The 26,328-nt window shown below is 35.5% G+C and overlaps 1 protein-coding gene and 1 long non-coding RNA gene across 2 annotated transcripts; one reads left to right on the forward strand and one right to left on the reverse strand.

Annotated features, from left to right (window-relative positions):
- Positions 1 to 607: 607 nt before the first annotated feature.
- LOC120176685 lies at positions 608 to 21,667 on the reverse strand. The gene is made up of 3 exons (XR_005521344.1): positions 21,491 to 21,667; positions 18,119 to 18,120; positions 608 to 620 (listed from the first exon to the last, which is right to left on the reverse strand). It is a non-coding gene; the product is annotated as an uncharacterized LOC120176685 (long non-coding RNA).
- On the forward strand, positions 17,148 to 20,380 carry LOC120176682 (protein ESKIMO 1-like). The gene is made up of 5 exons (XM_039183063.1): positions 17,148 to 17,762; positions 17,869 to 18,040; positions 18,296 to 18,495; positions 18,589 to 18,747; positions 19,793 to 20,380. Exons 1-5 carry the CDS (start codon positions 17,185 to 17,187, stop codon positions 20,139 to 20,141), a joined length of 1,458 nt encoding a protein of 485 aa, XP_039038994.1. The 5' UTR covers positions 17,148 to 17,184; the 3' UTR covers positions 20,142 to 20,380.
- Positions 21,668 to 26,328: the final 4,661 nt, after the last annotated feature.

A 26,328-nucleotide genomic window follows, 5' to 3' on the forward strand; every position in this document is an offset into this window, starting at 1 on the left:
TATATTATTATCTACGAACAAGTAATTCTGATAAGTTTTATTGTTTGTTGTTTAAAAATAAACAAAAATATCATTTTGATAGTTTTTTTTATATTTTTTAATCATAACGTAACATTACATATAGGAGTGAGTATAAAATTTTATATTAAGAATTATTTTATGAAATTATATTAAAAAAATTTAAAATATAAAAATTTAATTTTCTCTTTTAGAAATATAACCCTTTGTAGACCTTTAATCCATGTAATTATGGGAGTGGCAAAAACGGTTGAGCTGTGTCTGGTTGGATAGTTTTGGACTGTTCGGTGGGAGAATTTGACCCACAAATGAAAACACAGTTAAAAGTTTGTGGATTTTAAGAACAGTCGACGTGGTCATTTCACCTTCTTTTATACTGTTTATTATTAATTATCTTATTATATTATTATATATTTTATTCGTTATCATATCCTTATCGATAAAAGGTAAAACGGATAGATATTTTTGTTGAAATATAATAAAAAAAAAGCAAAGTTGAAATCCTCAGATTGAAATATAATAAAAAGGTAAAAAATCAATATTTCTATTAAGTTTTAATTTAATTGACATAAAAATCAAATTTGATAAGACGAAAAGTTTTCCTTGTAAAGAATTTAATTGATTGGGATACAATTCCAACATTTAACACACACACATATATATATATATAGAGTAAACTACATCAATAATGATCCGTTTCGTTTGAATTTTATAAATTTTTTCTCACTAAATTTAAAAGACGTAAAATTTATTCACTTTCGTTTCGTTTTAATTAAGATACGGTAACTGAAGGTTAATTGCCGTTAAACCTTTAACGGTTTGTTAACGTGGCATGATAAATATATAAAATTAAAACTACATTATTTTTATGTAGATAATATGTGGATTAAGTTTTGATCACTTTCCTTTCATATTTGTACACTTTTGGTCACTTACGTTATCATTTTATTAGTTTTAGTAATTTACTTGAGTTTTGGTCATTTGGACGTTAAATGCCTTTGGTTTGATGACAAGACCCAATAATAAAATAGTTTAATTTTTATTTTAACCCCAACACTTTAGATAAAATATTAATTATAGGTCTTTTTGAATATTCAAATTAGCTTAGGGACAACATTTCAGTTTATCTATTTTAATCCAATCCCATTATTATTCATCTTCTCCATGGTTTTCTTCACACAACTCTACTCCATTGCTCCATTTTCCTTCTTTCAAGGACTCATGCTACATTTCAAGAATAATGAAAGATTTCCAACTTCCAATAACACATAATAACACTACAAGTTCAGAGAAAAATGAGGGTAGAAATCTAGATATAAAATAAAGTTGGGTAATCTCAGTTATACGAACTAAAATTCAATTTTCAAAGATTGAGATTACAAAATGCCAAATCCAACAAGGACCAAGAAGAAAAATTAATGGATCCAAATAAACTGATAACCAGATATCACTCTTCATGATGATTTCCCAGAAAATGTCTCCTGTGAAACATAATCAATGAATCCAAACAACCCGATAATAGGATCCGTGAATTCATCCACTGAACTCAATCCAAATCCATTATCTTCAACATCAAATATTTGTTTTTGCTCAAGAACAAGCAATTTTTCGATTCTAGATCCCTATGGATCACATTAACCCCTGAGGGTTGTGCGATCTGTCGCGCCACCGCGCCAACCTTTGAGTACCTCATTTCCAAGTGACGAAAATTTAATAAATCAATAACGTAAGTGACCAGAACTTAATAAAATGATAACGTAACTGACAAAAAGTGTACAAATATGAAAGGAAAATGACCCAAACTTAATATACGTTTTAATTACGTGGAAATGATGTAATTTTGATTTTTTATATTTACTTTACCACAATAGAAAACCGTTAAAGGTTTAACGGTCATTAACTTTCAGTGATCATATCTTATTAAAACGAAACGAAGGTGACTAAATCTTATGTTTTTTTTGAATTTAATGAGGAAAAATTTATAAAACTCAATCGAATTGACCATTTCTGTAGTTTACACATATTTATTTAGAGCATGATATTCTCCTGAGAATTATTTTCTCCTCGACAATGAAAATTCATTTTCTTTATAATTAATGAGAAAATTACTTTTTCATATAGTAGAAAAATTAAAAAAATATAAGAGGCAGTTGGGACAGTTGATGGCTCGGTGGTTGTCCCTTCGGTTGATTTCCTTAGTGAGCTGGTTGGGGTTGGTCTTGACGATGCAGCCAAAGCAGATTTGAGCAGGCCTGTCTCTAGAGAGAAAGTTAAAGAATGCGATGTTCTTGATGAATGGGGAGAAGACCGCTGGGCCTAATGGATATGCATCTAGTTTCTTTCAAAGAGCTTGGGATGTGGTGGGTGATGAGATTATGGAGGTGGTCCTCTTTTATTTAAGCTTCTTTGTTCCTTTGAAGGAGTTCAATGCTACTTCAATCACTCTTGTACCTAGAGTGCAAAATCCTAGTAAGGTGAAGGATTTCAGGCCCATTTTCTGCTGTTAGGTAGTTTATAAGTTCATCACAAAGGTATTGGTGAACCGTATGGTTAGGTGGATACCTGTTATCATCTCAGGTAATCAATCAAATTTTGTACAAGGGAGGAGTATATTTGATAATATTCTCCTAGGACAGAAAATTCTTAGGGGCTATGGTAGGAATGCCCTGTCATCGCGTTGTGCTATAAAGGTTGACCTTCAGAAGGCATTCGACTCTCTTTATTGAGAGTTTGTGTTGTGCGTCTTGAAAGCTTATAATTTTCTTATGGTGTTTGTTGAATGGATCAGGGGTTGTATTGCTTATCTGAGGTTCTCAATCTTAGTTAAAGAGGGTTTGAAAGGTTATTTTGAAGGCGAGAGAGGGGTGAGACAAGAAGACCCTTTATCTCTTTGCCTCTTTATCTTAGCAATAAGTGTGCTCTCACTGATGTTGGATGTTGCTGCTGCGGGTGTGGCTTTAAGTATCACCCTAAGTGTAAAAAGATTGGTCTTACGCACCTCAGGTTCGCTGATAATTTGCTGATTTTTGCGAAGGGTAGTGTGGACTCCATTGTAGGGGTAAATGTGTTTTGGAAGAATTTCGTAAGGTCTCTAGGCTTTGCTTGAATCCCATGAAGACTGTTGTCTTCTGCTTAGTAGTTAGTGAGGGTGAGATGTTTGAAGTGCACGAAATCATGGGTTTTAAGTTTGTCAGCTACCTGTTTGCTATTTGGGGTTCCTCTTATTTACAAGAGACATACGGTGAAGGATTGTGTTTCTCTCTTGGGAAGGGTGGAGGACCGAGTAAAGAGTTGTGCGTCCAAGCTTATCTCGTATGTTGGTCTTCTCCAACTTATTTAGAGTGCCCTTTATAGTATTCAAGCTTTTTGGGGCAAACACTTTGTGCTACCTAAAGCGATTGTTTAGAGATTGACTCAAATTTGCTCAAGGTTCTTTTGGAAAGGGTATGTTAAGGTTGCCAGTGATGCCCGTGTTAGTTAGGACAGAATGTCAATATTATTATTAAAATATTATATCTATAATTTTATAAATAAAAATATTAGGATTAATATATTTTATTAAAATAAAATTATTATAAATTATATTAAATAATTATTAAAATAAGAATAATATATTATTTATTATATTTATTATTTATTATTGTTAAAATATTGAAATTATAATATTAAAATAAGAATATTATATTATATTTTAAGGAGTATATATTACATGTTCAAGAATTCAATAATATTATTTTTATGAAATTAATAAATAATATTGATTTTATTAACAATTTGTTATATATTATCAAAATAAAAGTATAATATTATATATTATAATAACATAATTGTAATAATAAAATATAATATTATATTCTTAAAATTATCAACAAATATAATTTAATAATTAATATTTTTATTAAAATGATACTAAAATAATATATTAATATTAAATATATTCAAATAATAATGTTTTGAGTGTTTATGTTTTGAAGTGAAGAGTTCGTAAAATAAATTACTGAAAATCAGATGATAAGTCATTTTCTAGAAAATGCAAAGGAAATTCAGTTAACAACAAAAATGAATTACATTGACTAGCTGTTTTACGTCAACTAAGTACTGAAAAAAGAGGAAAATATTTTTCAAAAAACCAATTACAGAGAAACAAATAGACCCTAAATATAAGTCTTCTCCATCTCATTTGATTTGTCAAACTTGTGACAACAACTCGGAGTATTCACTTAAATTTCACTCTTGTTTTCTGTATATTTCTCTTCATTTATTCATTTTGCTTCCACATCTATCTAAGCATCCATGTCTAATCAGGAACGAACTAAGATTTTATATTGGCAGCTAACTTGAATTTTTAAAATTCTAGAGGAGTGAATTTTTAAAATCTAAAATGTAATATAATTTTAAATTTTTGGAAAGATGACTGCTCTCAACTGTCTCCCTCGGTTTATCCACGTGTCTAATATTCTAAGGCTTACTTAGGCGTCCAAAGTAGTCAAAAAAGTTTTTTTTACCCAATACGCCAAAACTAAAAAAAAATAGTCTAATAAAACATGTGAAAGTTTATTTTAAGATCTACGATATTTGTTACAGTAATCTATGTCATATTTTGCCCAATTTTTTTTTTGGGTTGCCCTATTGGGCAAAAAAGGGTAAAAAATGATGAAGGCCGCGCGGTTCACTATATCTAGATTATAGAAACACGATATTTACTTTGAGTACATTTTTATCAACTAATTTTTTCATTCATATAAATATTGATTAAATGGATTTTTAAAAGAAAAAATATTAATTTATATGGGAAGACGAAGGGGCTCAAAACTAGGCTTTACAAGGGCCAAAATCAACCCTATTAATTACAAGATGGGGCTTCTCGTACTTTTACATTTAGTAATTGGGCCTATTTGCCGTCAACAAAACTTTGGGCTTTTGAAAGGATGTAAATAGAAACCATGGATTATTATATTCATAAATATTTATTTTCTTAACTCGGATAATATAAATTTAGACAATATTAGAGAATCGTTATGTAACATAAGGTATTGTCTTCTTTAGATGTCATTGTATTAAATAGTGTCGTGACCGTCTTTCGGTTGGGCCTTAGAATTGAGCTTCGACTTGAAAAATATGAATTGGAGTCGCCACCGATCATTTTAAAACGATATTTAGGTAGATCGGACACCATCTTACTTGATCTGCATTTTACCAGGAATGTGTCGGGTTCGAGAGTCGGTTACAGTCAAGGAATGATTAGCACCCTTGAACCGCCCTTTCGGTACCAATTAATTTTTGGTTCTCTTAATTGCGAAAATTAGAAATTTAAATTAAAATTTGAAATATTCGATTTGAATTACTTACCTCGGATGATTTGAAAGCGTACCCTTAAAAAGTCAAGACACTTGTTAGAAGGAAAAAAGTAATGAAAGTAAATAAAATAAAAAAACAATTAAAAAACAAATGAAATAAATAAGATAAGATAAATAAAATAAAATAAAATAAAATAAAATGAAGTTAAATAGGATAAATATAATAAAGGAAAAAATAATAAAAATATAAAGAAAAAGACAAAGGAAAAAATAAAATATATAATAAAAAAATAAAAAATAAAAACTAGAAACTAGAAATAAAAAAATAAATACAATAAAGATAAAAAATTAAATAAATTAAATAAATAAAAGAGAGTATATATAATGATAATAATAATAAAGGAAAAAATAATATATATATATATACACGTATAAACAAAGTAATAGAAATAAAAGAAATAAAATAATAAAAATAAAGAAATAAAAATAATAAAATGATTAAAATATAAAATATAATATATATATGTAATATCGTATAAATAAAAAAAATAAGAAATAAAATAAAATAATAATAATAATAATAATAATAATAATAATAATAATAATAATAATAAAGATAAAAGGATTAAATTAAAAGGGAGACAAAATTAGGGGATGAATTTAAAAGGAAAATTGGCATGTAAATTCGATCTAGGGGCGAAACGAATACTATAAAAAAATGTGGGACCTGAAATAAGTGAAATGAAACACTCCCCCCTTATATTCCTGTAACGTGTGAACACAAAAAATCCAGCCCCCTTTTTTATTTCATTTGCAGTATTTTCATCTCCTTTCCAACAACCTCCCAGCTTCCTCATCAGCTTGTGCAGTCTGCTTCTGAGCTTCTTTCGCCTTTAAAGCCTCTGTATATTGCTCGGTCGAACCCTTTTCGTCTTCTTAGAGTTCAAACAAAGTGAAATAGAATATGCAAGCAACAAAAACCCAGCCGAAATAAAGGTAAAAATTATACCTTTTTTATATAGCTTCAAGATTGGTACAAAAGCTTCGATCTCTTTGGTCGTAGGATTTTTCTTCTCGTAATCGTATGATCTTGTGTGTGTAATGGTGTTGATTTACATGGGTATTTATAAGGTTCTGTGAATCCTACTTTTAAGAGTTTAAATCCTAGTGAAATACTGATATTTGGGTTCGTTCCTATTTCATGCGTGTACGATGCCTTAAGAACCGGGTAGTTGACCGAGAGCTTCGGCTGTTTGGGTTCGTGCATCGTGGGGAGTCTTTGCTGAAGGGGAAATATGGTTTATGGGTCCACTGCTGGACCCGGGTCGCAGCTCTAGCGGGTCTTGGGTGTGTAACTTGGGCTGCTGCATTGGGCTCGTATTTCAGGCTACTGTTGGGCCTGCAAAAAAAGAAAATGTGTACATAATTAGGACGAAATATGATGTCTACAACTGCCCCTCTTTGCTCATTATCGTGTAACGAAAATAGAGCAAAGATTACAAGACACAAATTTCGTCCACATCGAATATCCCTTGTTGTAGAGTTGAAATCCGATGACATGATTGATTTGTCATAATCCATCACGAAATGACTCCATTGACGTGAGTTTGAGTTGAACTCAAAATTTCTGAGCAAGATATCCTTCGTTACGAGGCTGAAGACTTTGGTGTTGTTGTACTACAGATGACTCATTCGTCGTGAAGTTGGGTCCATCTTGAAATGATATGAAATTGAAGCCATAGTCCAGAATTTGAATTGGAACGTGACTTCTCGTCGTCAAATTTTAGTCAACTTGGGTCTTCTTCTCAGTTTAAAGACCTTAGTTAAAAATCTGACTGGAAAGTAATTCTTTGACTCCACGCTGTGGTTGATAAGCCCTCAAGTTGAATGTAATCGAACTCAAAGGGTCTTCGTTGATAGATAGTTTTTATCGACTTAAGTTATGCTGTCGAGAAACGTTTTTCTTGTTACTGAGGCACAGTTAACCCAGGTGTTCTTCTTGACTTTGAAAACCTTGATTGCAGCCGGACAGTAGTGTGATTGAGGTATCGTCGAGCTGAATAGAGTCGAGCTCGACAATTTTATTGACAAATAGCCCTTCTTGCCTTGAGCTATGTTGTAAATGATATGACCTCGAAGTTGAGTGTAATCGAACTCGGGGGTCTTTGGCAGATAGCCCTTCTCGACTTAAGCTATGCTGCAAATGATGTGCCTTGGAGCTGAGTGTAATCGAACTCAAAGGTCTTTGTTGACAGATAACCCTTCTAGCCTTGAGTTATGCTGTAAATGATATGCCCTTGAAGCTGAGTGTAATCGAACTTAAGGGTCTTTGGCAGATAGCCCTTCTCGACTTAAGCTATGCTACAAATGATATGCCTTGGAGCTGAGCATAATCGAACTCAAAGGTCTTTTGTTGGCAGACAACCCTTCTAGACTTAAGTTGTGCTGCAAATGATGTGCCTTGGAGCTGAGTGTAGTTGAACTCGAAGGTCTTTGGTGACAGATAACCCTTATAGCCTTGAGTTATGCTGTAAATGATATGCCCTCGAAGCTGAGTGTAATCGAACTCGGGGGTCTTTTGGCAGATAGCCCTTCTCGACTTAAGCTATACTGCAAATGATGTGCCTTGGAGCTGAGCGTAGTCGAACTCGAAGGTCTTTGGTGACAGATAACCCTTCTAGCCTTGAGTTATGCTGTAAATGATATGCCCTCGAAGATGAGTGTAATCGAACTCGGGGGTCTTTGGTTAGCAGATAGCCCTTCTCGACTTAAGCTATGCTGCAAACGATGTGCCTTGGAGCTGAGCGTAATCGAATTCAAAGGTCTTTGGTTGGCGGATAACCCTTCTCGACTTAAGTTATGCCGTAAATGTTGTGCCCTTGAAACTGAGTGTAATCGAACTCGGGGGTCTTTTGGCAGATAGCCCTTCTCGACTTAAGCTATGCTTCAAATGATATGCCTTGGAGCTGAGCGTAATCGAACTCAAAGGTCTTTTGTTGGCAGACAACCCTTCTAGACTTAAGTTGTACTGCAAATGATGTGCCTTGGAGCTGAGTGTAGTCGAACTCGAAGGTCTTTGGTGACAGATAACCCTTATAGCCTTGAGTTATGCTGTAAATGATATGCCCTCGAAGCTGAGTGTAATCGAACTCGGGGGTCTTTGGTTGGCAGATAACCCTTCTCGACTTAAGCTATGCTGCAAACGATGTGCCTTGGAGCTGAGCGTAATCGAACTCAAAGGTCTTTGGTTGGCGGATAACCCTTCTCGACTTAAGTTATGCCGCAAATGTTGTCTTAAAAAAATGGCTCCCTTCACAGGTCTAAGCTGGTCGTAGTTCTTCAGGTGGTTCCTCTGAGCAGGTCTGAACCAAGTAATATGATTTTTTTGGATGACTCATCTTCACGGGAATGTCCACTGATAAATTTTGTCCGCTGGATATCTTCCGTCACGGAATTGAAATCTGGCTTGAAAGTGTTAACTGGAAACATGCTACTACTCTTTGTTGAATTGAGTTGAACTGGATTTGATCCGAATTGGTTCTCGAACCTATCTGAAATTGGTTCTGAGATCTGTAGATATGTCAAGTCGGTTGAGGTGTAGCTTCTCACTGTTGAGTTAAGCAACCACCATCTTTCTTCAAAGGCGCTTGTGAATAGAGTATCCTTCATCCTGAAGTTGAAACTTGATTCTAAAAGCTGCAAAAAATCATGTATGCCAAAATGATGAATGTGATGCACTTAAGTATGTTTAAGATGCATGCAACATGAATGAATTATGTGTTATCTCTTGGATGGAGTCTCGTGCTTTGTCTGCCAGTCTGGTCATTGGAATTAATTGTGCCCCATTTACTTCTCGAGCTTTGGCTTTATAGACCTTTCATATCTGAGACTGTTCTATTTGAAAACGTTTTTCCTTTTTCTTGTCTTAGGAGAGAAAATGATAAAAATACTGAAAAATATTATTCGCAATTGAATCAAATTGTAAACGTGAGTTCAAAGAATATCAAAGGAATCAAAAGCTCCTTTAATGCTTTCAGAGTTACAACTCTTTGACAAATGTTCAAATGGATGCTGGCTTTAGGTTGGCCTCCTTTATAAGGTTTCGGTAACCCACAATGACATTTTTTTAAATATCGCAATATGCCTTGGCATTTTAATTGGGTGCGGACAAAATGTTGCAACTAGCATGATAAATTACTAGACCTTTTATTTCGATCCTCTGAAATCTTCCATTTGTTCAAGCTTTGTAGGCTCCTCTAACAAAGGCAGTGCAAAAATATCGGTCTAAAAATGAAATTCTTGAGTGCTTGTGTGTAGTTGACTATAACAGGTGTTCCTTAACTCCCTTAGTCCATCATTACCAAAAATTTCTTGCCTAGATAAATTTGATTTAATTTGCCGTTATCTGGCTAGCTGAATCCATAAAGCCGGGGCGTTTAACCAATTGCTTTAGAGGGACAACTTAACATTATAATCATTTTTATCAAGTTAACTGAAGGGTTCATCTCATCGCAGAGTCTTCGGTCGGACAATAGCAGTGGACCAAACACCGAATCGTCAAGTGTTCGAGCAATGCCATGGTTTGAACGTAATCTATTCATAAGGCCAGAGCTTTCAAGTTTCCTCTATAACCAATTGCCTTAGCGGAATAACTCAACTTTACGGATTTAATTTCTTAAGATTGTCCAGAAGAATCTGTTATAGTCTAGGTGTTCTTGAAATTCAAAAATTTCATCTTTAGAGTTCAATTTTCCAGCAACTGACCTAAACTAGATTCACTTACTCGACTATTCCATTTGTAAGGATCATCATCGTCATTGAACGTCTTAAATAAAAAACATAGTAATTGTCATATGCAAATGATGCCCCGTGTTGTCCGCACCTTATGAAAAGAAAAGGTTGTATTGGTTAATTGTAAGAGCAGGGTACGGTGTTTGAGGGTATATTTTGGGTAAGGTCAAGGTCCTTGTTTTAAAACATGTTACTTTGTCAAAGATCCGAAACTTTGAACCATTCACAGAGTTTCTTAATTCAAATGATATTCAAAGAATTGCAAGTTTACAAATGTGATTCATTGCTCGTCATCATTAAAGTAACATAAATTTATTCAAATATTCTTACAAAAACCTAAAAAAGTAAAAAAAAAACAAGTTCAAACAGAATGCCTCAAATGATGAAATGATCTCCCTCACTTGGATGCCCCCAAGTTGTTGAAGTCGATCCAGTTCTGGTTACGCATCTTTTGTATGACCCTTTTGAATGCTAACAGTTCTCAATTGTGTGCCCTGGGACTCCGCCGTGATATTCACAATGCGTATTCTCATCATACCACTTGGGGTATGGGGGTTTCAAGGGTTCAACCGGGTATGGTGACACTACATGGGTGTCAAGAAGTTGATGGTAAAGCTTTTTGTAGGTCATGAGAATAGGGTCGAAATGTTCCTTTTCCCTCCTTGGTTCTCTTGAATCTTGTTTAGAAGTACCTGACGGTACAGCTGCAGTTGATTTCGGTTTGGAGATCGTAACACCTTTACTGGCATGGTTGATGTTGTTAATCTCTCCATCCCGCTCTCGCATAGGAGGTTTCCTACTGGCCTCCCTATCCTTAATTTTGCCTTGCTTTATGGCCGACTCGACCATTTCTCCAGCCATAACCAAGTCTGAAAAGCTCCCTGACGTGATCGCAACCAGGTGTCTAAAGTATGGGGTCTTTAGGGTCTGTACGAAAAGTTTTCGGGTTTCCATTTCATCCAACGGTGGATGAACTCGCACAGCCAAGTCCCTCCACTTTTGTGCGTATTGTCTGAAACTCTCGTTATGCTTTTTTTTCCATGCTTTGTAGCGTAACTCGATCTGGCTTATGTCATTGACATGCTTGTATTGTTCTAGAAATGACTTAGCCAGGTCATTCAAGGTCTTGATATTTGATCAGCTTAGCTGGTTGTACCACCGAATGGCTGAGCCCGACAGACTCTCCTGGAAGCAGTGAATCAGGAGCTGGTCGTTTCCTCCATATCCTGTCATCTTTCTGCAGAACATGGTGATGTGAGCGGATGGACAACTGTTCCCATCAAACTTCTCGAATTCCGGGGACTTAAATTTCGGAGGAAGAACCAAGTCTGGGACTAGACTGAGTTCCGCGACATCGATTTCATGGTAGTCATGGTCTCCTTTGACTATATTCATTTGGTCCTCCAATTGTTTGATTTTTTCCTCCATCTTCCTCGCTTTGTCCTCTTCGTCCAAATTCGGTACATGGTAATAACCCAGATTGTTCTTAGGGTTAAATACAGAGGACGAGGGCTTTGCTTTTGCAGCAGATGAGTCCCCTCGAAGTTCTGGTAAGATTTCAGGTGAGATAACCACTTGCGGGGTAGGTTGTATAGTTACCCCTTCCGATGAACCTGCCCCAGGCGCACTGGTCTGTTGTAAGCCAACTAACTTGGCAACAATCTGATCAACCAAGGACTCTTGGTTCCTTGTGATTGTTTCTAGAGTATTTCGACTATTTTGGTTTATCTTATCTTCTAGCTCTTTATGTAGTTTCAACATATTCTCCTCGATTTGTGTAATTCTGGCTTCCATCATCTTCTTCTTCAAACGAGTGTTATGCGGATGGGGTGTGTCCAATGCTTGAGGCGGTGTATCCAGTATTTGCTCCCTTTGATGAGACATGTTTATGTTAGTTAATGTGAATGCAAAGAAAATAACAAAATGCAAAGAAAATAAAAAATGCAAAATGTCTAAATATATGATGCATGAAATGTCCGAGGCATTGATCCAAAAAATGTGACTGTTATTCTAAATAACCCTTATTGGTGACAAAAGTGTTACGTCTGAAGAGACAAAAACTTTTTTGATGGTACAAATCCTGCACAACTTCTGAAAAGTTGATTCGTCTTTTTCACTGGTTGAATATCTTGTCGAACCATTCCGGCTCCTTTGGCTAAACTTGTGCAGGTGATGGGCTGCTTGCCCCAAAAGGGGTCTCGAAGGACTGCATCTCCGGCTTTCACTCTATGTCGAGCTTGATCCAAACAAAAGTGCCATTGGAGCCCTCTATCCGAAGTTTATCGACTTGTTTCTAGAATTCGTCAATAATGGTCTGCAGCTTAGATGGGGTTTTGCCACTTCTTATCGTAGTTTTCAAAAGGAGCGTCTGGGTCAGCAACATTTTCCTCGTCTTGCCCCTGCAACCTTTGCCTCTGAGTATTCTTTGACCACGTCTGGACTTCTGAGCTTTTTATCTCTTTGTATTGTAACCCCTTTGTCCATTAATACAAATTATTCATGTTTAACAAACACATTTTTGGTGGATCAACACATCATTTTAAATGATGCAAACGATGAACACAAAATAAAAAAGAACAAAAAATAAAAGGGTTAGTGAGGTAAATCAAAACAAAGAAATGAAAAATCCTACCCCACATGATATCTACCCCGCATGCTTTAATTCCTACCCGGACATGATCTCTATCCCGCATGCTAATTTCAAACAAATCCTAACCGCATATTTGTCTAGTTCGCATGCTTTGAACAGAAAATAAAGCAGGAAACAAAGCATCCTAGGGTTTGGAATGAGGTCTTGGGGTGGGCTCTAATTCCCTGCACTCTCCCGGTTTAGGTTCTAAAAAGGTACTCGAGTTCTCCTTGCCGGTGCCCCCTTGGGCTTGCCAGATCCTTAGTCCTAAGCCCATCATAGGCTTGTGTGAACTAAGTTAAACTCGAGAGGACACATTCCCTTATGCCCGCACGGTGAATAAATCCACACGAAGACATAAGGTATATGAATCCCGAAGGCTACTTGTTAGGCTCGCACGGTGAATAAATTCACACGAAGGCGTCGCTTTCACCCCCACTTAAATAGGGTTTGGAGCTCGGGTATAGAGCCTGAGATGAAAACTTTGAAAAATCTGAAATCATTAAAAAATGTTAGTAAAACTATTTATTTGAAAAATAATCAAAGGTAAATAACTGGAATCGAATAAATAAATTTAAATTTAAATTTACCATTTTCGCATAAAAAAACAACCGAAAATTAATTTCGGCTTGACTCACTTACCGGTCCCCAGCAGAGTCGCCAAGCTGTCGTGACCGTCTTTCGGTTGGGCCCCAGAATTGGGCTTCGACTTGAAAAATATGAATTGGAGTCGCCACCGATCATTTTAAAACGATATTTAGGTAGATCGGACAACATCTTACTTGATCTGCGTTTTACCAGGAATGTGTCGGGTTCGGGAGTCGGTTACAGTCAAGGAAGGATTAGCACCCTTGAACCGCCCTTTCGGTACCAATTAATTTTTGGTTCTCTTAATTGCGAAAATAGAAATTTAAATTAAAATTTGAAATATTCGATTTGAATTACTTACCTCGGATGATTTGAAAGCGTACCCTTAAAAAGTCAAGACACTTGTTAGAAGGAAAAAAGTAATGAAAGTAAATAAAATAAAAAAAAACAATTAAAAAACAAATGAAATAAATAAGATAAGATAAATAAAATAAAATAAAATAAAATAAAATGAAGTTAAATAGGATAAATATAATAAAGGAAAAAAATAATAAAAATATAAAGAAAAAGACAAAGGAAAAAATAAAATATATAATAAAAAAATTAAAAATAAAAACTAGAAACTAGAAATAAAAAAATAAATACAATAAAGATAAAAAATTAAATAAATTAAATAAATAAAAGAGAGTATATATATATATATATATATATATATATATATATATATATATATATATATATATATATAAACAAAGTAATAGAAATAAAAGAAATAAAATAATAAAAATAAAGAAATAAAAATAATAAAATGATTAAAAAATAAAATATAATATATATATGTAATATCGTATAAATAAATAAAATAAGAAATAAAATAATAATAATAATAATAATAATAATAATAATAAAGATAAAAGGATTAAATTAAAAGGGAGACAAAATTAGGGGATGAATTTAAAAGGAAAATTGGCATGTAAATTCGATCTAGGGGCGAAACGAATACTATAAAAAAATGTGGGACCTGAAAGGGGATTAACCCCTAAGATAAATGAATAAAGCATGAAGTTTCCAGACTCTAGGGACCTGACATGTGATTTACCCAAAATAAGTGAAATGAAACACTCCCCCCTTATATTCCTGTAACGTGTGAACACAAAAAATCCAGCCCCCTTTTTTATTTCATTTGCAGTATTTTCATCTCCTTTCCAACAACCTCCCAGCTTCCTTATCAGCTTGTGCGGTCTGCTTCTGAGCTTCTTTCGCCTTTAAAGCCTCTGTATATTGCTCGGTCGAACCCTTTTCGTCTTCTCAGAGTTCAAACAAAGTGAAATAGAATAGGCAAGCAACAAAAACCCAGCCGAAATAAAGGTAAAAATTATACCTTTTTTATATAGCTTCAAGATTGGTACAAAAGCTTCGATCTCTTTGGTCGTAGGATTTTTCTTCTCGTAATCGTATGATCTTGTGTGTGTAATGGTGTTGATTTACATGGGTATTTATAAGGTTATGTGAATCCTACTTTTAAGAGTTTAAATCCGAGTGAAATACTGATATTTGGGTTCGTTCCTATTTCATGCGTGTACGATGCCTTAAGAACTGGGTAGTTGACCGAGAGCTTCGGCTGTTTGGGTTCGTGCATCGTGGGGAGTCTTTGCTGAAGGGGAAATATGGTTTACGGGTCCACTGCTGGACCCGGGTCGCAGCTCCAGCGGGTCTTGGGTGTGTAACTTGGGCTGCTGCATTGGGCTCGTATTTCAGGCTACTGTTGGGCCTGCAAAAAAAGAAAATGTGTACATAATTAGGACGAAATATGATGTCTACAAATAGATAAGGTTCGAAAGTCGAATACATGTGTGACTTTTTGTGGGGATGATCTGCGAGACTCCAATGGACATTGGATCATGGGCTTCGCTAAGGCTTTTGGACGATGTTCGATCTTAGATGCTCTAGATAAACTATCACCGATGATATCACATGGTTTTCAATTTTCATTTAGTTCGAAAAAGGAGTCAATTACAAAATCAAATCTAAAATAACAAACTCGAACCCAAACTAAATCTAACCCAAAAACAATCCCTCCTAGAATAACTGAAAAAAATTACAATTTAAAAGATCCGACATAAATTAACCCAACTCAAAAATCAACCGAACTCTTCATTGATCTTCTCAAAATATAGTATGTTCATTACTTTGAAAATTTGTAATTTTGATTTAGTCAATGGAATCACAATATAATATTAGGTTAGAGAATATGTGAGGCACGTAAGTTCATTATTCGTGGTATTTTCAACATTAATTTATGTACCAACGTTATCTGAATCTTTATTTTTAAATAAAAGGGTTATAATTAGTTAACAAATAATGCATGCTTATGCTATCCAAAATTATTATTTTTGTTTGGCCCGTTCTTGCAAAATCATGCTGGCAATTTTGATTTGTTTATTTCAGACTAACACTATTGTTCTCTTAAGAAAAATCTCTGCCCGAAAATCTAATTATACATCGATATCGTATACGAATCGATCAAACTAATTGAGTCAAGTTTTTCGAGTTCGGGGTTAGAATCCACAAATTCAGTATTTGACTTCACAAATAAGAAACAACTTTTTAACTTTCCATGGGGATATATGTATATGATAGACAATATATTTTCATGTCTCGATGAAGCTTCCAAATCAAACATCTGATTTATAGAAAACACTACACCTTTCATGTTCCAATTTCGTGTCCTAATCTTAGGTAGATAAGGACCAACTTGGCAAACCTTGGATTTCACTCTTCACTTCACTTTGCTTTCTTTTCTACCTCAGATTGTTTCCATCAAACAAAGTAGTTAAAGATGCAGATGTTTATAAACAAAATCAATAAATAAATATAACAAACAAAAACTACAATTAGAGATGGTAATTTAGTGTTTTTATTGGATTCAGGTCGATTTTATAGAGAGTGAGACCGGGTCGAGTCAATTTTAATTTTAAGGTGAACAATCTTTGACCCGAATCGAGGTATTAGTTTAGTTTTTTTTCCTGAAAATTTAAGGATGATTACTATAATACCTCGACTTTTTATATTTTTTAATTAGATCCCTATTTTTGAATAAAAATATTTTTTTATATGTTTATATTATGTGGAGTCGGTTCGGATGCATGTTTTACTCCAAAATTCATATTGGGTCAGATTCTTGTAGAGAAAATACACTCTTCAGGGTTGGGTTGGGTAGGATGGAGGGTGTATGCTTCTTGGTTTGGGTTGAGTTAATAAATAAATTGATCAACCCGATCAGTTGTCATCTCTAACTATAATCAAATGATAAATACAACATATAATCGAATTGATAATAATTTTTTTAGATAAAACTAATGATCAGTATAAATTCAAATGAGATTCATATATGATTGGACTTAAATCAATATAAATTAGACTCGAACCCATACCACCTACCATAAAGATTATTGTCTCGTTCTCAGATATATATAGGGATAGAATCCTATTACACAATAGAAAATGAGAAGATATTCAGTGGAAAAAAATAAGTAGTCAATCTCAACAATTTATTTTCGATCATCTAACTGTCATACATTTGTGTAAAACTAAAGAGTTTTTATATTGTGTAAGTAGATCCTAACCCATATATATATATATATATATATATATAAAAGAGAAAGACAACTATCATTCTACAACCATGGCCATTTTCTTGAAGAAAAACCCTTCTTACCTAACCCTAATTAAACAAAACATAAAATAATAAACTAAAACAATATCTTACGTAATTATTTTCATTTGCATCTTCCCTCCCTATATTTCCTTCCATTTCCCTTCGTTTCCACCGGCTCTAATCAACACTCTTTCAATTCACTCATGCATCCATTTCGTCGTAGTAAGACTTTCACCGAAACCGGAGCCATGAAACACCGGAGAAACAACAGTCTCTCCATATTCGCCCTCGTCTTCTCCGTCTTCTTGTTCGGGCTTTTCATGTACAACGAGGACGTCAAGTCCATAGCTGACTTTGCGTTCTCGTCGAGGCCTAAAGCTACCGGAATTCAGGGTAATAACAACCCGGTAATGCTTCGAGAATCTATTAAAACCGAGGAAAAGGTGAAGGGAGCCGGTACCGTCATCGACGAGTTGAAATCAACGAAGACGGTGAAAGACGATGAACCGATAAAGATTGTAGAGAATAAAGAAGATGATGAACAACAACAAAAGATTGAGATTCTACCGGTTGTCGAAGAAGAAGACGAAGACATCGAATTGCCTACAGAAGAATGTGATCTCTTCACCGGACAATGGGTGTTTGATAATGAAACACATCCTTTGTACAAAGAAGATGAGTGTGAGTTCCTTTCGGCGCAAGTAACATGCGTGAGGAATGGGAGAAAAGATTCTAGGTATCAGAACTGGAGATGGCAGCCTAGAGATTGTAACTTACCCAAGTAAGTATCAAAATATAGGGACTAATGTCTCAAATATTATAAAGTTGAGGGATTAAAATCGAAATTACACCATGTTTCTGACATGTTTAGTTCCTGTTGTTTTAAGGTACAAACCAAGATTACTGCTCGAGAAACTGAGGAACAAGAGGCTAATGTTTGTTGGAGATTCATTGAACAGAAACCAATGGGAATCCATGGTTTGTCTGGTTCAATCTGCTGTTCCTCCTGGAAGAAAGAGCTTGAAGAAGATAGGTTCTCTCTCTATATTTAGAATCGAGGTACAATTAATTTTCTCAGCTGCCAAACAAATATTCCATGGGAAAATGTCGTTTTCGTCTAGTATTCTACAATCCTACAACTCGAAGTAACTAGAATTAAAAATGATCTTAACTCGTAATGATCAAACTCGAAAAAATCAAACCTCAAACTTGAATGATTTGAATCCGAAAGAAATTTAAACCTTAAATGATTCAAACTTGAAGTAGAGCAGATCTATGCAAAGATTAATGAATATATATATTTTGTGATTGCAGGATTACAATGCGACGGTAGAGTTTTATTGGGCACCATTTCTGGTGCAATCAAATTCAGACAACCCAGACATGCACAGCGTCTTGAACCGCATAATTATGCCTGGATCCATCAAAACCCATGGCAAGAACTGGAAAAAAGTTGACTATTTGGTTTTCAACACTTACATTTGGTGGATGAACACTGCCACCATGAAAGTCTTGTAAGTAATCCCCCAAAACAAAACAAAAACATTGTTGTTTCATCAAATGTTTTGATTCAATGTAATGTTTTTTTTGTCGATTTCGTATAACAGACGAGGATCGTTCGATAAAGGAGACACCGAGTACGACGAGATCGACCGGCCGATAGCGTACAAGAGGGTGTTGAGCACATGGTCTAAGTGGGTTAATAAAAATGTGAATCCAAATCGAACCACCGTCTTCTTCAGCAGCATGTCTCCCCTTCATATCAGGTAAATCTAGATCTATTAATCGAATAAGTCAATTTAGTTTTGAATCAAGTCAACTCAAGTCGGTTCAATTCGATTTCTTAAAATGTTCAAGTTATTTCAAGTTTAAAATCATTTGAATTTCTAAGATAAATCCTCTAATTCATAACGAGTCATTAAATATGTGCAAAAAAATATTGTATAAATAAAGAGTAGCTATAACTAACTTCACCAAAAACAAAACCTAATCTTTTATGTCAATAGAAAAACAAGGAGAGAACACCACTTGCTAATCGTGATTAAACCTTATATCAGATGAAAATTAGGTGATTAATTATATCGATTAGGTCTTAATTGATAATTTTTAAAACTACACTATATATCACTGAACTTTAGGCGTTGCATCATTTATAACACTGAACTTTCAATTTTTTCAATTATAGCACTAAACTTTGATTTTTGTTTCAATTATACCACTTGGGCGTTAAATTGTTAACAATCAGATCAAAACAACGTCATTTTGGTGAGATGTCTACGTCGACAGTCGTTAGCCACGTCAATAGCTGTCAACAACGTCATCGTTTCATTAATGATTTAACAGTTCAGTGGTATAATTGAAACAAAAATCAAAGCTTAGTGTTATAATTGGAAAAATTGAAAGTTCAGTGGTACAAACGATATAACGCTTAAAGTTCGATATCTAATATATTTTATCCTATTATTATTTAATATTTAAGTGCATAACATTTTTAATTTAATTAGTTTTAGGTTTACAATATATATATATACTCTTTTGATTGTGATTAGCTGTCAATGGCCATAGTAGTTAGAATAAAGCATCCAAATTTAGGTCAACCTCAGTGGTTGATACGTGGGTCTATGACCTTTCAACCGGTGGAAATTAGATCAAATTATTAACTTAAAATCTAAAATTAATACAAAAAATGAATCGAATCAAATTAAATTATTCATAAATGATTTATAAAATTTAAAAAATCGAATCGAAACAGATTACATCTTAGTGGATGGAAATGAGTCAATAAAATTTTGAACCCATCAATGTGTGCAGGAGCTTGGATTGGAACAACCCAGATGGGATCAAATGTGCCCTAGAGACGACCCCAATTCTCAACCAGTCAATGTACCTAAACGTGGGCACGGACCGTCGGCTCTATGTCATAGCTGCCAACATTTCCCGAAACATGAAAGTTCAGGTCCATTTCATCGACATTACAACCCTTTCGGAATATAGAAAAGACGCACATACAGCAACGCACACCATCCGACAAGGTAAAATCCTAACCCCGGAACAAAAAGCCGACCCGGCCAAGTATGCCGATTGTATCCATTGGTGCCTCCCCGGGCTACCCGATACGTGGAATGAATTCCTCTATACACGTATTATTTCTCGATCGTGACACGTAATTCGTGTTATCAATTTACCTTTTTAATATTTTTTTCTTATAAGTTTCTCTCTAAAATTTGATAAAATGTAACTTTGTATGGGAATGGATCATCGTTTTTTTTGGGTTGGTTTAATGTGAGATTTCAAACACTCGGCTGAAGCAAAATATGGCTTCAGCCAATGCACAAATTTGTAGATTGCATATGTCGGGAATTTTCATATGGAAACTAAGCACAATTTCCTTTCCACTTACTATCTCTATTTGTATTTCATTCTAGCATCCCTCAAGTGTTCCGATCAAATTATGATTTTAGTCCCTTTACCATGTTTAATTTTTACATTAGTTTATATAATTTAGGGAAAAGGCATCAGAGGTCCCTCAACTTAAACAATAACGCGATGTGGCGTTTTGACCAGTGTTTTTCTTCGTTGACCATTACGATACTAACGTGATAGTTCACGGTGCTAGCATGGTGGTCCACGGTGTTGACATGACAGTTTACGATAGTTGATAACATAGCGGATGACATGTCATATGTGCTAAATTGGTAACTCAAACATGGCAGATGGATTGCCACATCAGCACCATGGACCACCATGTCAGCATCGTGAACTGCCACATCAGCACCATAACAGTCAACGACGAAAAACATTGGTCAAAATATTACGTTGGTTTTTTTTTTTACTTAAAAAGCTACATTGAGAGAAAAATAATACGAGAACCACATTGGGTTTTTTCAAAAGTACAAATATATCTTATGTCTTTTTGCCTGTGTTTAATTATTAATGGACATATAGTTCAAATGGTTGAGTGCTTGCTTTGCATGTGAGAGGTTTAAGCAGAAACAAAAAACATGGATTTATGTCATAGGACAAATTTATTAAATTTTAAGAGGTAAAAACATATTATTAATAAAAAAAAAATAATTTAAAACATATGAGAATTTGAAATTTGCAGAAAACGATCCCTCGTTCCATCTGTGGGTACGAGGATTGATACCCCATATCTCTCTATTTGTATTTCATATTAGCATCCTTGAAGTACTTATTCTAGTCAAATTATGGTTTTTCATCTTCAACCATTTATGGTTGCTAAACATTAGCAATGACTTATGGTAGTATGATTCTTCATTTTCATTAAAACATTTATACTCCAACATGAGCATAAAGCACTTAATCTTTATATAAAAAGAAGCGTTCATGTATTCATATAAGATACTTTTATTTGAATCTGAGTAACAAATGCCATTGGATAAAGAGAAAGCTTTTTAATGCTAATCAGCTTCCAAATCTATTCCATGAAAATTAAGGTCTGAAAATAATGAAAATCCTTGGAAGTCTGTTAACAGATCTTGAACTTACAGTAGAACGCTCAGGCGGAATGCAAGGAGTAATCTCACAAAAACTCGTTTCAGAATAATGCTCCGTTTCCCTGATTGTGACTTCAAGAGGAGCATAAACAGGGAGGTCAGTGTCGACACCAATAGTTTGAAGCCAGCGAGCGTCCGTTGCAAGGACATACAAATGTCTGAATGCCTGGAAAATGCAGTATCTTATAGAGAAGTGGTAAAAGTAGAGCATATGTGCCAATTTGGAAAAGTGAAAAAGAATTCTAAGTCTCTTCAAGAAAATATAGCCCACCGGACATTACCATCTAAAATCAATAGTAAAATAATGTTCATATTGCTTGTGCTGAACCATGTACTATTTCCACCCGATCAATTTTAAGCTACCCAAAAAACACCTTAATACTAAAATCTTAACATACCTGAAGGTGGCAACGGTTGTCATTGGGTCCTGTGGGCTACTGTGGATAGAGAGTGATAAGCAATGCTGCAATGGAACAGTTGCAGGTAGAAGATGTCCTCGTGCCTCCACCAAGAAACAAGAAACCAATTGCTAAGCTCACCTAAAACCCGGAGAATGCAAATAAATTAAGATGCCCTAGAAATAAGCAAGCTGTTTGAATGCATGTTATAGCTAGACTGTCCATTTAAATTAATGCAAAAAAAATCATGATATAAGTCGTCTCTGGGAAGAAGCTCATTTAAAGCTACACTGACTTGTGACCAAGAAGCCATACATTCTTACGTCTTTAGCATTGTTTTCTGATGAAAGCTTGGCCATAGAGATGTTCTTAATGTTCCATGAAGAACTGGATGAAGAATCATTGAACCCTTAATGCTCAAAGGGTTTATAAGACCTCCGAACAGATAAGCGGACATTTGGCAAGGCAATGCAGGCGATATTCACGGCATGATATATAGGATGATAAACAGAATATGATTTTCTTTCACAGCAGGTCAATTATAGAATCCGTGGTCATAAACAGTGGTCATAAACCAACATATTATCTTTATCTTATAGATTCTCAGAATAAAAATTGCAATTTCCAAATAACTTGAGAGTTCATGAAAAGCACTGTTGAAAGTATTAAAATGGTTTTCAAATTTGATAACCAACTTTGAAAAAAATGGTTTTCAAAGTTTGGTAAATGTTTCTTTGAAAATGGTTTTCAAAGTTTGGTAAATGTTTCTTTGAAAAATAGTTTTTCAAAGTTTGGTAGATGTTTGTTGAAAAATGATAATGAGATAATCACAATTAATCCCTAGGTTTTAGGGTATTTACAAGATTAAGTCCTTAAGTTTCAACTATAAATACCCTAGCTCATTTAGGTTCAAAACCATCCCAAAAATCATTTCTTTCTCCCAATACTAGAGAGCTTTCTTGTGAGTAGTGAGTGTTTTATAAACACCTGTAGATTTTCTCTCTTAGTAAAAGATCTGCAGCAGTCCGGAGACGTAAGCACAATTGGCTAAACTCCGTTATCAATTTTGGGTATTATTTTTCCGCTTTTATTTTGCATTCTCACTAATCTGGTTATAGGGAAATTACTTGTACTCGGTTTATTTCCCAACAACTGGTAATCAGAGCTTTTGGCTGTGAATTTTGTCAATTTTTTGCGAGGTTACTATTCACGTGAATAGTGAATTTCGTGAATAGTAAAATTTTGTCGGCGAAACGAATTTGTCGACGGAGGTGTTCTAATACACGGTGGTTCGCAAGAATTGTCAGAAACGATCCAAACGAAACCAGATTCGAGTGGGAGCGATAGCTGCAGACGAAGGGAAGATGAAAATTGAAAAGTTCGATGGTGCGGACTTTGGCTTTAGGAAGATGCAGATTGAAGATTTTTTATTCCAGAAAAATCTATATCAACCTCTCTCAGGAAAGCAACCAGAGGGCATGAAGAATGAAGACTGGGCTCTTCTCAACAGACAAGCCCTCGGAGTTATCCGACTGACGTTATCCCGCAATGTTACTTTCAACATAGCAAAGGAAAAGACCACAGTGGGTCTTATGGCGTCTCTCTCCAGTATGTATGAGAAGCCATCAGCCTCAAACAAAGTGCACTTGATGAGGCGATTATTCAATTTGCGGATGAAGGAAGGGGCATCGATGGCACAACACCTAAATGAACTCAACACAATCACAACTCAATTGAGTTCAGTGGAAATTGAATTTGATGATGAAGTTCGAGCTTTAATTCTCTTATCATCTCTACCAGACAGTTGGAATGGTACTGTTACAGCAGCTAGCAGATCGTTGGGAAATAGTAAATTGAAATTCGACGATGTTCGGGATCTGGTACTGAGCGAAGAAATTCGACGGAGAGAATCGGGTAAAGCATCAACCTCCTTAGCCTTGCACTCGGAGTCCAGAAGGAGAACTTCAGAAAGAAATTCAAATCATGGCAGATAGAAATCCAGACGGGGAAAATCCACAACGGGAAAGAAAGATTTTACCTGTTATAATTGTGGCAAGAAGGGTCACTTTAAAATAGATTACCGAGCACTGAAGAAAAATACCAGCGCACAGGAATCTGCCAACGTGACAGAGGAGACAGGTGATGCCATGATTCTAAGCGTCAACAGTCTGATTAAATCATGGATCTTGGATTTAGGGGCATCTTTCCACTCCACCCCATGCCGAGAAATCATGGAAAATTATGTCAGTGGTGATTTTGGGAAGGTTCATCTAGCTGATGATGAAACCTTGAAGATCGTCGGAAAAGGAGACATCCGACTAAAGTTGCCAAACCAGACCACCTGAACGCTAAAAGGAGTGAGACATATTCCTGGCCTCAAAAGAAATTTGATTTCTGTAGGATAACTTGATGGTGAAGGATTTAGCACAACCTTTTCAGGCTGTGAATGGAAGATTACCAAAGGAGCACTCGTCATTGCTCGTGGTAAGAAAACTGATACTCTCTATATAACATCAAATTTAGAGAATATCATTGCAGTAGGAGATGCTAATGGAAAATCAAACCTATGGCACGAAAGGCTTGGCCATATGAGCGAGAAAAGGATGAAGACACTTTTGTCAAAGGGGAAGCTGTCGGATCTTAAGAATGTAGATGTCGGACTATGCGAGGATTGCATCTTTGGCAAACAAAAGAAAGTCAGCTTTGCAAAGATTGGTAAGACACCCAAGGCTGAAAAGTTAGAGTTAGTTCAAACTGATGTATGGGGACCATCTCCAGTTCCATCTCTTGCAGGCTCATTATATTATGTCACTTTCATCGATGATTCTACAAGGAAGGTGTGGGTTTATTTTCTGAAGAAGAAATCAGAAGTCTTTGATACCTTCAGAAAATGGAAGGCCATGGTGGAAAATGAGACTGGTATAAAGTCAAGCGGTTGAGGTCTGACAATGGAGGAGAGTACAGAAATAGGAGATTCAGAGATTTCTGAGCAAACAATGGGATCAAGATAGAGACAACAGTTCCCATGACACCGCAACAGAATGGCGTAGTAGAGCGCATGAACATAACTCTGAATGAACGTGCCAGAAGCATGAGGATACATGCTGGATTGCCCAAATTTCTATGGGCTGAAGCTATCAACACTGCAGCTTACATGATCAACCATGGACCCTCAGTTCCTTTGGATGGCAGAATACCAGAAGAAATTTGGAGCAAGAAAGAAATAAACCTTTCACACTTAAGAGTGTTTGGTTGTATTTCTTATGTACACATAGACTCTGCTGAAAGAAGTAAACTTGATGCTAAGTCCAACAAATGTGCCTTTGTTGGTTACGACGGTGATGAGTTCGGTTACCGGTTTTGGAACTATGAAAATCGGAAGATCATCAGAAGCAGAGATGTCATTTTCAATGAGAATGTGATGTACAAAGACAGGTCAACTGTAGAATCAAGCAGCTCCAATACCAAAGCTGAAACCAAGGAATTTGCTGAGTTTGAGGTGATTTCTGGAAATGATGTTCAGATCAGTCCTGAAGCAGTTCAAGAAGAACCAGGCACACCGGAACTAAGACGCTCCTCCAGAATTCCTAAACCAACCCAACGATATTCTCCTTCTTTGCACTACTTGTTACTGACTGACAATGGTGAAACAGAGTGCTATGATGAAGCAATGCAAGTGGAGGATTCAGTCAAGTGGGAGTCTTCCATGAAAGATGAGATGGACTCGCTTATGTCAAATCAGACGTGGGAATTAGCTGAATTACCACCAGGCAAGAAAGCGCTTCACAACAAGTGGATTTACAGGATCAAAAAAGAGCACGATGGGAGCAAACGCTACAAAGTGAGATTGGTTGTCAAAGGTTTTCAGCAAAAAGAATGTATTGACTACAATGAAATTTTCTCTCCAGTCGTGAAACTGTCTACAATCAGACTGGTGTTGAAAATTGTAGCTGCAGGGAATTTACATCTTGAGCAGTTAGATGTAAAGACAACTTTCCTTCATGGTGATTTGGAGGAAGAAATCTATATGAGGCAGCCAGAAGGCTTCATAGAGGCAGCCAAGAAAAACCTAGTATGCAGGTTGAAGAAGAGCTTGTATGATTTAAAACAAGCTCCTAGACAGTGGTACAAGAAGTTCGATAGTTTCATGGGTAGCAATGGTTTTACCAGATGCCAAGCAGATCATTATTGCTACATCGAGAGGTTCGACAATAGCTTCATTATTTTATTGTTGTACGTTGATGACATGCTCGTTGCAGGCTCAGACATGCAAGAGATTATAAACTTGAAGCAAAAATTGTCGAAGCAGTTTGCTATGAAGGATCTGGGCGCTGCAAAGCAGATTCTTGGGATGAGGATCAAGAGAGACACAAATTCGGGGACTTTGATATTATCACAGGCTGAGTACATCAACAAAGTACTCTCCAGGTTC

The sequence above is a fragment of the Hibiscus syriacus genome, unplaced genomic scaffold (assembly GCF_006381635.1).
Source record: "Hibiscus syriacus cultivar Baekdansim isolate YM2019G1 unplaced genomic scaffold, ASM638163v2 tig00112249_pilon, whole genome shotgun sequence".
Lineage (NCBI taxonomy): Eukaryota > Viridiplantae > Streptophyta > Magnoliopsida > Malvales > Malvaceae > Hibiscus > Hibiscus syriacus.

Excerpts from the sequence above, each read along its gene's own strand:
- LOC120176682 (XM_039183063.1), top strand. The coding sequence starts at position 17,185 with ATGCATCCATTTCGTCGTAGTAAGACTTTCACCGAAACCGGAGCCATG. Across the intron at positions 17,763-17,868 it reads AGAGATTGTAACTTACCCAA|GTACAAACCAAGATTACTGC; the intron begins GTAAGTATCAAA and ends TGTTGTTTTAAG. Across the intron at positions 18,041-18,295 it reads TCTCTATATTTAGAATCGAG|GATTACAATGCGACGGTAGA; the intron begins GTACAATTAATT and ends TTGTGATTGCAG.